The sequence below is a fragment of the Oryctolagus cuniculus genome, chromosome 17, assembly GCF_964237555.1.
Source record: "Oryctolagus cuniculus chromosome 17, mOryCun1.1, whole genome shotgun sequence".
NCBI classification, from domain to species: Eukaryota; Metazoa; Chordata; class Mammalia; order Lagomorpha; family Leporidae; genus Oryctolagus; species Oryctolagus cuniculus.
In genome coordinates, this window is record NC_091448.1 from 48,755,198 (window position 1) to 48,769,017 (window position 13,820).

Consider the following 13,820-nt stretch of genomic DNA (forward strand, 5'->3'; position numbering starts at 1 on the left):
GATGGACACTAAGGCCCATTCCCCCTCCTGCCCAACTTACCCAGGCTGTTTGAGGGGGACTCCAGGGCCTGATCCATAATTCTACTCTACTTTATTCATTATGGGCATGTGATGTGACAGCCTCTGTGGTCACCACCAATGTCTGCACCATCCTCTTACATCTCTCGTTCCACTCATCTTAGGCCTAAGGGGACTTGCATCCTGGAGGAGTCCAGATCCAGGAGGAATTCATTAAAGACAAAGGAGCTGCCTGGGACCTCTCTGGGACAGATAGTCTGAGTCCTTCAGGGGAAACTGATTACAGCCACTGGTCGCACCTGACTACTTGGAAGAAGGTGGGGTGGGGAGAAACTTGTCATGGATGCTTGATCATTTCCTGTTTACACCTGGAGGCTAGTCCCGCGTGGCTGCAGCCTACATTTTATGGGTGAAGAAAAATGGTTGGAGAAGCCACAAAGTTAATCAGACTGAGAATGTTCTAAAATATCTCAAGAGTGTCAGAGTTTACACAAGAAGCTTTCAGTGGGCTTTAAGCCAAATACCACCCTGAAAGACACATACTTTGGAAAGATTTCCAGGAGGCAATCTCTCACTAAAACTCAATTCCCCAAAAACACAGCACAGGCGAGGTAAACCCGCCACTAACAGGAGTCAGACTTCTGTGGCCCAACCACATGCATATCTACAGAAAGGACAGAAATAAGAGAAAAGATGAACTCGCCAAGATCCCGCCCGATTCTTCATTAAGTCAAGATGGAAACACACACCCATTTTCCCAAGGGCCCTCTGCACGTCCCCTTCTCTCTGAGGAACTGGATTGTCTGCCTCTGGTGCACATAAGGCAGAATCTTCTTAACACAAGTGCGTGGATTGTTAATACCTCCATGAGTCTGAAAGGACCCCAGGTTCCTCTGCAGCTGTTTTCTAGCATTCGCCAGCCCCTGGATCTGGACTGATTGGAATATTTCATTTCCTCCCTGTGCCTCTGGCCCTCCCACCTCTCCTTCCTGCCTTCTACCACTCTTGGATGAATGGGTTTTGCAATTCTAGTGGTTGTGTTTTGTGCATTTGTTGTTGTTGTTTTTCTGTGAAACACATGCACTGGATGTGGGAGATAAAGGAAAACCTCAGTTGTTCCTGGTCACTCCCTTTATAACGATTACTATTTTGTTTCCTGTAACTCAGGGTAGGTTTTGTCTGTCCCGCTCCACTGGGATAAACGGACAACTAGCCTTAGAGATGGGAGGGGAGGAAGAAAACCCCACAGCCAGATCTGTGGATTTCTGAGGAGTGGGTTTTTTCCTCCCCTTGAAGTGGATAAAACTTTTTTCACTGTTACATTAAAGTTCCCCAGATGTGGGGAAGTGCCAGTTATAGGCAAGTGCCAGCACAACACAGAAGACTCACAGTACTTGTTAGTCACTACTGATTCTTTCTGCTATTTTTTTTTCAAGATTTTATTTATTTATTTGTGAGGTAGAGCTACAGACAGTGAGAAGGAGAAATGGAGAGAAATGTCTTCTGTCTGTTGGCTCATTCCCCAAATGGCTGCAATGGCTGGAGCTGTGCCAATCCGAAGCCAAGAGCCAGGTTCTTCCCCCTGGTCTCCCATATGAGTTCAGGGGCCCAAGGACTTGGGCCATCCTCCACTGCTTTACCAGGCCACAGCAGAGAGCTGGATTGGAAGAGGAGCAGCCAGGACTAGAACCAGCACCCATATGGGATGCCGGTGCCACAGGTGGAGGATTAACCTGCTATGCCATGGCGCAGGTCCCTGTCTGCTATTGTTAAAAAGTATTTATTTATTTATTGAAATCAGAGTTACAGAGAGGCAGAGGCAGAGAGAGAGAGAGAGGTCTTCCATCCACTGGTTTACTTCCCAGATGGCCAAAATGGCTGGAGCTGTGCCAATCCAAAGCCAGGAACCAGGAGCTTCTTCCTAGTCTCCCACGTGGGTGGAGAGGCCCATGGATTTAGGCCATCTTCTGCTGCTTTCCTGGGCCAAAGCAGAGAGCTGGATTGGAAGTGGAGCAGCCTGGAGTCGAACCAGCACCTATATGGGATGCCGGCACTGCAGGCAGCAGCTTTACACGCTACGCCACAGCACTGGACCTTTGCTATTTTGAGAAATATTTGGTGCTGCAATTAGGAACTGGAAGGATAAATTTATTAAATCTGTAAAAACAAAAGTCAAGGCTGGTGCTGTGGCATAGTAGGCTAAACCTCCACCAGTGATGCCAGCATCCCATATGGGCATCGGTTTGAGTCCTGGCTACTCTACTTCTGATCCACCCCTCTGTTGTGACCTGGGAAAGCAGTAGAGGATGGCCCCAGTGTTTGGGCCTCTGCACCCACTGTAGGAGACCTGGACGAAGCTCCTAGCTCCTGCTTTCAAACTGGCCCAGCGCCAACCATTGTGGCCACTGGGGAGTGAGCCAATGGATGGAAGACCTTTCTCTCTCTTTCTCTCAAATAAACAAAAACTTAAAAAGTCACAGACAATGTAAAGCAATTAATAGCTATACCATGAGCAAGTATTGGAAGATTCAATATTTGCATAATATTGGCTACTCTGAACTGTTCTAGTGAGTCAAAATGCCAATAAAACATTTTAGCAGGAATTTTCATGCACAGATTGATGATCTGGTTGTAAAAGTTATAACTAAAGGTAAAGAAACTAAAAAGTAAAATTTATTTTCAAAGAGAAAAAATAGAAGGAGTCACCATGTCTAGTTTCCAGATTATTAAATTACAATTCATAGGAAAGTGTAGTGTCAAAGAAAGGATAGTAATATGCATCAGTATTGAGTGTGTATAAGAGAATGGAGACAGCAGAGACTGATATACCCATGTATCTTCTGTTGATTTGCACCTTCCAAAGATGCAGAAAAGGAAATTCAATGGAATGTACCCTTTTCAACAAATGATGCTGGGAAAATGAATTTCTATAGGCAAAGAAATAGCTTCAATACATACCTCACATTCTTTACAATAATGAATAGAAAATGGATCACAGACCTTAATGTCTGTATGAATGGCAAGAATATTCCCCATCACATCCCCCTACTCTGTGAAGCCAAAGACCCGAGAGGAGAAGCAGGAAACGTGGAGCAGGGCTGAGCTAAGTTACTTTCCAGTTGCATCCGCTAAAGCCAGCTGAACGTGGTGCACAACTGCTTGCTGCAGCTGTGACTGTATAAGAAATGAGACTAAGGGAAGCTAAAACAGTGCCCTAGAAGCATGCAGTTCTCAAGGGATGCATTTTCTGCATGGGGAGGGATAATGACAGTTTCACTGAATTGGAATTTGAGTCCACCTTTCAGACATTATGGGGCCTTTTTTATGTAAACTTTTTTTTGTTTTTTTTTTTATATCTTACATATATTAAATTTTTTTAAACTTTTATTTAATAAATATAAATTTCAAAAGTACAACTTTCGGATTATAGCAGCTTTTTCCCCACATAACCACCCTCCCACCCACAACCATCCCATCTCCCACTCCCTCTCCCATCCTATTCGTCATCAAGATTCATTTTCAATTATCTTTATATACAGAAGATCAACTTAGTATATACTAAGTAAGGATTTCAACAGTTTGCACCTACACAGAAACACAGAGTATAAAGTACTGTTTGAGTACTAGTTATACCGTTAATTCACATAGTACAACACATTAAGGACAGAGATCCTACATGGGGAGTAAGTGCACAGTGACTCCTGTTGTTGACTTAACAAACTGAACTCTTGTTTATGGCATCAGTAATCACCCTAGGCTTTTGTCATGAGCTGCCAAGGCTATGGAAGCCTCTTGAGGTCACCAACTTCGATCTTATTTAGACAAGATAGTCAAAGTGGAAGTTCTCTCCTCCCTTCAGAGAAAGGTACATCCTTCTTTGATGGCCTGTTCTTTCCACTGAGTCCTCACAGAGATCTTTCATTTAGGTCATTTTTTTTTTACATGAAGAGATAGGATTGTATTTAGTGCAAAGAACAGTTAAAGAACATCTAATACAGTACAGGCAAATCTTTCCAACAGAAACTTCAAAAAAAGCCTATTGTTCAATGAGCAAATATGGGGAACATGTTCAGTGTTCTTGGTAATCATGAAAATTCAAGTGAAGTCACTACCTGGTACCACCATACACCAATAAGAAATATAAACAGAAATGCCATGGGACAGGGGATTGGGAAACCCACATTCCATGTAAAAGCACCTGGCTTTGAGTCCTGTGTGCGCTTCAGAGCCAACATTCTAATGCGCACCCTAGGAAGCTGAAGCTGGCTCAAGTACTTGGGTTACCCAGGGGAGACCTGGCTGGGGTTACAGGCTCCTGGCTTTGGTATGGTCCATCCCTGGCTCTTTGAGGTGGGTCAGCAGATGCAAGATGCCCCTCCTTCTTTCCCCTGCTTCTTTTGGTCATTCTGCCTTCCAAATAATATCTTAAAAATTAAATTAAAACAAAGTTAAAATGGCAAGAAGCATGGACATGGAGCACAGTGGTCAGGACACTGCTTGCCTCCCATATCAGAGTTCACGTCCCAGCTCCACTCCCAGTTCAGCTTCTTGTTAATGTGCACCCTGGGAGATAGCAGATAACGGCTCAAGTACTTGGGTCCCTGCTACCCATGAGAGAGGCACAGATTCAGTTTTAGCCTCTTGGCTTTGGCTTGGCCCAGCTTGGATTTGGTGGATATTTGGGAAGAGAACAAGCACAAGGAACATTTGTGTCTCTGTGACTTTAAAATAAAAATTTTGAAGTTTTAAAAATGACAGGAAATACCAAACTTTAGCAAGAATATATAAAAAACCAAAATCTCATATCCTGGTGAAGGTGTTAAAATTGGTACAAACATTTTAGACAACTGTTTGGTAGTAGCTACTTAAGCAGAATAGATAAGCCTACATACCAACAATTCCATTTTTATGGATATACTCCCAATTCATAAGTATATATCAATGACAAATTCCAGAACCTATATACCAGTAACAGTCATAATAGCCCCAACCTTAAGACCACCTACATTCCCATTAAGAATAGAACAATTCCATGAGGTTGTCACTGTGGTGAAATGCCTTATATACTCTCATGGGCTTTTTAGACAGATCCAAATGCCTTAAGGGCTGATTCTGAGGCCAGAGTGCTGTTTAAGACATCTGCCATTCTGTGAGTCTGCTATGTATCCTGCTTCCCATGTTGGATTGTTCTCTCCTTTTTAATTCTATCAGTTAGTAGTAGCAGACACTAGTCTTTTTATGTGATCCCTTTGACGCTTAAGCCTATCATTATGATCAATTATGAACTGAAACTGATCACTTTGACTAGTGAGATGGCATTGGTACATGCCACCCTGATGGGATTAGATTGGAATCCTCTGGCACGTTTCTAACTTATATTTAACAAGAACACTTTTCAGTTAAATTTAAACACCTAAGAATAATTGTGTGTTAATTAAAGAGTTCAACCAATGGTATTAAGTAGAACAAAAAAATACTAAAAGGAATAAAGTAGTAACTTGTTCCTTGACATTCAGGACAAGGGATGATCAAGTCATTGTTTCTCATAGTGTCCATTTCACATCAACAGGTTTCATTTTAGGTGCACAGTCAGTTGTCACTGATCAGGGAGAACATATGATATTTGTCCCTTTGGGACTGGCTTATTTCACTCGGCATGATATTTTCCAGATTCTTCCATTTTGTTGCAGATGACCGGATTTCATTGTTTTTTCCTGCTGTATAGTATTCTGTAGAGTACATATCCCATAATTTCTTTATCCAGTCTACTGTTGATGGCATTTAGGTTGATTCCATGGCTTAGCTATTATGAATTGAGCTGCAATAAACACTGGGGTGCAGGCAACTCTTTTATTTGCCAATTTAATTTCCTTTGGGTAAATTCCAAGGAGTGGGATGGCTGGGTTGTATGGTAGGGTTATATTCAGGTTTCTGAGGAATCTCCAAACAGACTTCCATAGTGGCTTTACCAGTTTGCATTCCCACAAACAGTGGGTTAGTGTCCCTTTTCCCCCATATCCTCGCCAGCATCTGTTGTTGGTAGATTTCTGAATGTGAGCCATTCTAACCGGGGTGAGGTGAAACCTCACTGTGGTTTTGATTTGCATTTCCCTGATTGCTAGTGATCCTGAACATTTTTTCATGTGTCTGTTGGCCATTTGGATTTCCTCCTTTGAAAAATGTCTGTTGAGGTCCTTGGCCCATCTCTTAAGTGGGTTGTTGGTTTTGTTGTTGTGGAGTTTCTTGATCTCTTTGTAGATTCAGGTTATTAACCCTTTATCTGTTGCATAGTTTGCAAATATTTTTTCCCATTCCATTAGTTGCCTCTTCACTTTCCTGACTGTTTCTTTTGCAGTACAGAAACTTCTCAATCTGATGTAATCCCAATTGTTAATTTTGGCTTTGACTGCCTGTGGCCTCCAGGGTCTTTTCCAAGAAGTCCTTGCCTTGCCTATATCTTGCAGGGTTTCTCCAATATTCTCTAATAATTTGATGGTGTTGGGTCATAGATTTAAGTCTTTAATCCATGTTGAGTGGATTTTTGTGTAAGGTGAAAGATAGGGGTCTTGCTTCATGCTTCTGCACGTGGAAATCCAGTTTTCCAGCACCATTTGTTGAATAGACTGTCCTTGCTCCAGGAATTGGTTTTAGATCCTTGATCAAATATAAGTTGGCTGTAGATGTTTGGGTTGATTTCTGGTGTTTCTATTCTGTTCCATTGGTCCATCCATCTGTTTCTGTACCAGTACCATGCTGTTTTGATTATAAAAGCCCTGTAGTATGCCCTGAAATCTGGTAATGTGATGCCTCCAGCTTTGTTTTTGTTGTACAAGATTGCTTTAGCTATTCGAGGTCTCCTGTGCCTCCATATGAATTTCAGCATCATTTTTTCCAGATCTGAGAAGAATGTCTTTGGTATTTTGATTGGTATTTCATAGAGTCTATAAATTGCTTTTGGGAGAATGGACATTTTGATGATATTGATTCTTCCAATCCATGAGCATGGAAGATTCTTCCATTTTTTGGTATCCTCTTCTATTTCTTTAAGATTTTGTAATTCTCATCGTAGAGATCTTTGATGTCCTTGGTTAAGTTTATTCCAAGGTATTTCATTGTTTTTCTGGCTATTGTGAATTGGGTTGATCTTAGAAGTTCTTTCTCAGCCATGGCATTGCCTGTGTATATCCTGCTACTTTGCCAAACTCTTCTATGAGTTCCAATAGTCTCCTAATAGAGTTCACTGGATACCCTAAATAAAGAATCATATCATCTGCAAAGAAGGATAGTTTGACTTCTTCTTTCCCAATTTGTATCCCTTTAATTTCTTTTTCTTGCCTAATGGCTCTGGCTAAAACTTCCAGTACTATATTGAATAGCAGTGGTGAGAATGGGCATCCCTGTCTGGGACCAGATCTCAGTGGAAATGCTTCCAACTTTTCCCCATTCAATAGGATGCTGGCCGTGGGTTTTTCATAAATTGCTTTGATTGTGTTGAGGAATGTTCCTTCTATACCTAATTTGCTTAGAGTTTTATCATGAAAGGGTGTTGTATTTTATCAAATGCTTTCTCTGCGTCTTTGAGATAATCATATGGTTTTTCTTCTGCAGTCTGTTACTGTGGTGTATCACATTGATTGATTTGCAAACCTTGAACCATCTCTGCATACCTTGGATAAATCATGGGGGGCCTTTTTAAAAAAGAATTATTGCTTATTTATTTGAAAGGCAGAGTTACAGAAAGATGAAAGATAGAGAGAAAAAGATCTTCCATCAGCTGGTTCATTCTCCAAATGGTTGTAATGGCTAGGGCTTGGCCAGGCCAAAGCCAGGAGCCTGAAATTTCTTCCAGGCTCCCACATGGGTTCAAGGGCCCAAACACTTGGACCACCTTCCACTGCCTTCTCAGGAGTATTAGCAGTGAGCTGTATTGGAAGTAGAGCAACCAGGACTCGAACCAACATCCATATGGATTCCAGCATCTCAGGCAGAGGCTAACATGCTATGCTATAATGCCAGCCCCTTTGGAGGTCTTTTATAAAACAATATTCAAAAGCAGCATTTCCATTCTGCCTGAGATAACTGATGTTAATTACCAAGGAGAAATTGGGCTGCTGTACCTACAAGAACAGGGAGGACCATGTCTGAAATCCTGGGGAATTTTTTAGATACTACTTAGTATTCCATGTCCATTAAAAAAATTGGTGAAAACTGTAAAAATAACCATGAAATCCAATAAAGATACACTTACTAGGAATAACATTTTCATTCTACCATTACATAAAGATCCTCATCCAGCTGATATTGGACACTGGGAAGGTGTACATGGAGTGGGTACTGAAAAAAGTAATTACAAATGTCACACATGGGCTCCTGATCAACGGCAGGCACAGGAAGAACTTGGGATCAGGGACTAATGGGAGATATTTAGAGAGTGATAGGGATGCTGGTGGTGGTAGGTGTTGTTAAGGTTTTCCTGGGGAGCTAAGGAGCTGAAAGTAGATAAATGGAGTGGGAATCTGGATTTGTCATTTAATCACATCCTGAAGGAGAACTGAATATTACTGGGAAGGTTCATCTTTTCTCTTCTTCCTGTGCTTCTTACATATCTGCATATGGTTGGACCATAGATGGCTGATTCTTGTTAAAGGCGGTTTTTCTCTCATGTAGCACCACTGACAGGGAGTTGGGTTGTAGTGAGAAATACTGACACCCAGGGATCAGTGCCCTTTGTGGTGGTACTCAACCCAAGGGCCACAGATGGCTTATTGTTCACAGGACAAAACCTAAATTCTTGCATGGCTAAGATATCTAGAACATTCATAAGCTGGCCCTCCCTGCTTTTATGGCTTCTCCAACCATTCTTCACCTCCCAAAACACTTGCTCCAGCCACACAGGCTACTCTCTATTCTCTAACAGGAAATGGTTAAGCATCTACCCAGGAACTTCCCTTCACCCTTACCTTTTCCCAAAGTAGTCAGGTGACTATAATCAGTCACCACTCTGAAAGCCTTTGTCCTGAATAAGTCCTGCAATTACTTCGTCTTTAATGAGTTACTCTAGGTTCTGGACTCCTCTGGGATGCAGAGCCCCTTAGGCTCAGGCATGGGTAGAACGAGACATGTAAGAAGGGGTGATGCAGACGTAGGTAATGACTACAGAGGCTGTATGAATGAAGGGCAGCAGGATCTTGGGTCAAGACCCTGGAGTCACCCTCAGACACCCTGAGTAAGTTGGGCAGGAGGGTGAATAAGCTGGTGCCCTAGTGTCCTTCCAACTTAAGGTCTTGGTTTCCCAGCTTGTAATGATGCTTTGTGGGACAGTTCTTCAGTATATCTTTCCTCTTCTCCATCTCTCTGCCTCTCAAGACTGTACTGCCCTGTAGAAATCTTTTTTATTAATGTTGCAGTTATAATTTTTGTTGGTGACAGTGTTCATTAATAATTGTTGTGCAATGCCTTCTCTGTCATATCATTTCAATAGGATGACTGCTCTGTGAGCACCCTTTAATGCAGCTGTTTTAAGCCCTGTCTTTTAGAATCATCTATGTACATTTAAAAATTTTGCACAGGCCTCCCTCAATTTGTAATTCAATATAAATGAAAGGCCTAGTAAAGTAATATTTAATCACTTATAGAGTTTATTTCTCTATTTGGAAGGCAGAGACAGAGAATGCTCCCAGGTGCTGATTCACTCCCTAAATGCTCACAATGACCAAGCCCAAAGCCAGAAGCTGGGAACACAAGCCAGGTCTCCCATGTGGGTTACAGGAACCCAATTACTTGAATTATCGTCGCTACTTCCCAGCATCTGCACTGGAAGGAAACTGGAGTCAGGATCTGGACCTAGGAATCAAACCCAGGTACTCCTATCAGGGATGTGGGCATCTTAACTCAGGACTTTATGGGAGTGATGATTCTAGCTTGATAGAGTTGTTCTGTCTTTAAGCTGGGGAATGGCAGGCAGCTAACAAATGTTAATGACACCTGGATCATATTCAGGTGCCTTACCCATTGTGTGCTCTGCTGAACTCAAGAGGATCCTCACCTGAATGGAGTTCACTGTATAAGGTGAGGTGACTGGCTGCAAACTAATGATCTAGGGTATTGAGTGTTACAGTGTGAGTACAGGCTGGGGTGAAAGTATAGCATCAGGTCTGGAAACACAAGGAAGGTTTAGCTGAGCAAGTGATATGTAATATATACGAATAAGTACAGGTAAGCCAGGTTAAACGGGAGCAGAGGGGAAAGGGTGCTATGTGGAAGGAAAAGCGAGTTCAAAGGTTTGGAAGTAAGAAATTATGTTTAAGTCCATCATTGTTCTAGAGTGGGACGCAAGAGTCATTGTGGGGGCCGGTGCTATAGTGCAGCAGGTTAAAGCCCCAGCCTGTGTTATCAGCAGCCCATATGGGCGTCCATTCGAGTCCTGGTTGCCCCACTTGCTATCCAGCTCTCTGTTACGGCCTGAGAAAGTAGCAGAAGATGGCCCAAATGCTTGGGCCCCTGCACTTACATGGGAGACGCAGAAGAAACCCCTGGCTCCTGGCTTCAGCTCAGCTCAGCTATGGCCGTTGAGGTCATCTGGGGAGTGAAGCAGTGGATGGAAGACCTTTCTCCCTCTCTCTGGCTCTACCTCCCTCTTAACTGTCTTTAAAATAAAATAAATCTTAAAAAAATAAAAAGAATCATTGTGGAGCCAGATGAGAATATGGAGGTAGGCACAAGTATCACAATGAAACATAATTTGTATCCTTCAAAGGGTCTTTGACTTTAAGAGAAGTGAGCACTCACTGAAATGTTAGTAAGAAAAGAAATGATCAGATTTTCACCTTAGAGTTCCCCCCACTGTATGAATGAAACATTCAAGGAGAAGGGCATTGATCAGGAAGGCAAAGATATTAATTCAGAGGCTGTTTCAACAGTCCAGGGGAGAGAACATGCCATCCTGATCTGGCAGTGTGGTGTTGGTGTAAGAAGTAGAATGAGATGAGAGAGTGGAGGAGTAAGAGGGTGGAAAAGTGAAAGGTGAGATCATGAGTTTCCTTTGAGATCTGTTGTGCTTAACATGCCTGTGACACATCCACAGAAGATAATTATTGAGCAACAGGATTCAGAATTACCTGGATGAGAAAGACATTTAAGTCTGATAGTTAAATGATAACCTAAGACATTGAGTAGATGACTTTTTCATGAGGTATACAATTTCTTGGGATATATAATTCACATAGAATTATAAAAGAATGATGTTTACAAAAAGCCCTGAGGAAAACCAACATATAAGATACTGAAAGGGGTGCTGGCATTGTGGTGTAGCAGGTAAAGCCACTGCCTATAATACTGGTATCTTGCATGGGCACCATATCCAGGTGCTCTACTTCTAATCAAGCTCCCTGTTAGTGGCCTGGGGAAAGCAGTAGAAGATGGTCCAATGTTTGGGCCCCTGTCACCCATGTGGGAGACCCAGAGAAAGCTCTTGGCCCTAACTTTGGTCTGGCTCAGCCCTGACTATTGCGGCCATCTAAGGAATGAACCAGTAATTGGAAAGTCTCTGTCTTCTACCACCCTCTGTAACTCAGACTATCAAATAAATATCTTTTTTAAAAACAAGTACTGACAGAGCAGGAGTGAATTACACTTATCAAGGATGCCCAACCAGGTGGGTAAAAGGAAAACTAACATATTTTATGTCTCAGAAGCAAATAGAAAAGTATGTTTTAGAAATGATGGAATATAGTTAACATGTTAAAGAGATGTGAAGAAAATAGGTTGTTTATAATTATATAGATTCTGTGCTCGCTTCGGCAGCATGTATAATTATATAGATTCTAATTACAGAAATTTGAAATTTAGAAATTACTTTCATTGTGACGAGACTGAAAGGAAACATCTTTTCAGATAATGTATCATAGTAATATAATCAATGTAAGTTCAAGTTTTGTTGGACATGGTTATTTCCTCTTAAAGGTACTAGCAACAAACATGATAGGAAACCAAACCACTGTGTCAGAGTTCCTCCTCCTGGGCCTGCCCATCCAGCCACAGCACAAAAACCTCTTCTACGTCCTGTTCCTGGCCATGTACCTGACCACCATGCTGGGGAACCTCCTCATCATTGTCCTCATTCACCTGGACTCTCATCTCCACACGCCCATGTATTTGTTTCTCAGCAACTTGTCCCTCTCTGACCTCTGCTTCTCCTCTGTCACAATGCCCAAATTGCTGCAGATCATGCAGAGCCAAGTCCCATCCATCCACTATGCAGGATGCCTGGCCCAAATGTACTTCTTCCTGTTTTTTGCAGACCTGGAGAGCTTCCTCCTTGTGGCCATGGCCTACGACCGCTATGTGGCCATCTGCTTCCCCCTGCACTACACCAGCATCATGAGCCCCAAGCTCTGCTTCTGCCTGGTGGCGCTGTCCTGGGTGCTGACCACGTTCCATGCCCTGCTGCACACCCTGCTCATGGCCAGGCTGTCTTTCTGTGCAGACAACAGGATCCCCCACTTTTTCTGTGATATGTCTGCTCTTCTGAAGTTGGCCTGCTCTGATACCCATGTCAATGAATTGGTGATATTTGTCATGGGAAGCACATTTCTTGTCATCCCCTTCCTACTCATCACAATGTCCTATATAAGGATTGTGTCTTCCATTATCAAGGTTCCTTCTGCGCGGGGCATCCGTAAGGCCTTCTCCACCTGTGGCTCCCACCTGTCTGTGGTGTCATTGTTCTATGGGACAGTTATTGGTCTCTACCTAATCCCATCAGCCAATAATTCTACTGTGAAAGAGACTGTCATGGCTATGATGTATACTGTGGTGACTCCCATGCTGAACCCCTTCATCTACAGCCTGAGGAACCAAGACATAAAGGGAGCCCTGGGAAGAATTGACTGTGGAAAGAAGACTCTCTTCTCTCTAGGATGGTAACAAGTATTTTTACACAATTTTATCCTTTACGTATACTTAATTGATGCTGAAATATTATTCCAAGTTTTACTGTACCAAGGAACCTCTGTTAAAATGGTGTACTACAATATGCCTGTCCTGTAGTTCAAAAGAGAGTCTCATAGAATGGCGGATGTCCTAAATAGCACTCTGGCCTCAGAATCAGCCCTAAAGGCATTCAGATCTGGCTGAAAAGCCCATGAGAGTATTTCAGGCATGGAAAGCCAAGACACTCTGGCAAAAGATCTCTGTGAGTGAGATCTCAGTGGAAAGAACAGGTCTTCAAAGAAGGAGGTACCTTTCTCTGAAGGGAGGAGAGAACCTCCACTTTGACTATGACCTTGTCTAAACAACATAAGAGTCGGAGAACTCAGAGGGCTTCCATAGCCTTGGAAACTCATGACTGGAGCATAGGGAGATTACTGATGCCATAGACAGGAGTGTCAATTGGTAAAGTCAACAACAGGAGTCACTGTGCACTTACTCCTCATGTAGGATCTCTGTCCTTAATGTGCTGTGCATTGAGATTTAATGCTATAACGAGTACTCAAATAATATATTTCACTTTGTGTTTCTATGGGGGTGCAAACTGTTGAAATCTTTACTTAATGCATACTAAACTGATCCTCTGTAAAAAAAAAAAAGAAACTATCAACTCCCAACTTGACTCTCACTGGGATTAAACATGACAATAGGTCTGATCTGATTTCATCATCATTAAAAAAAATCATCTATTATTTTTCACTTTATGTTTCTGTGTGGGAGCAAACTGTTGAAATCCTTACTTAATGTATACTAAGCTGATCTTCTGTATATTAAGATAATCGAAAATGAATCTTGATGTGAATGGAAGGGGAGAG

General features: G+C 42.3%; 1 protein-coding gene across 1 annotated transcript; it reads left to right on the top strand.

The window, feature by feature from the left end:
* The first annotated feature begins 11,994 nt into the window (after positions 1 to 11,994).
* On the top strand, positions 11,995 to 12,942 carry LOC127482569 (olfactory receptor-like protein DTMT). Its single transcript, XM_070060038.1, has one exon. It carries the CDS (start codon positions 11,995 to 11,997, stop codon positions 12,940 to 12,942), a length of 948 nt encoding a protein of 315 aa, XP_069916139.1.
* The last annotated feature ends 878 nt before the right edge of the window (positions 12,943 to 13,820 follow it).

Excerpts from the sequence above, each read along its gene's own strand:
- LOC127482569 (XM_070060038.1), top strand. The coding sequence starts at position 11,995 with ATGATAGGAAACCAAACCACTGTGTCAGAGTTCCTCCTCCTGGGCCTG.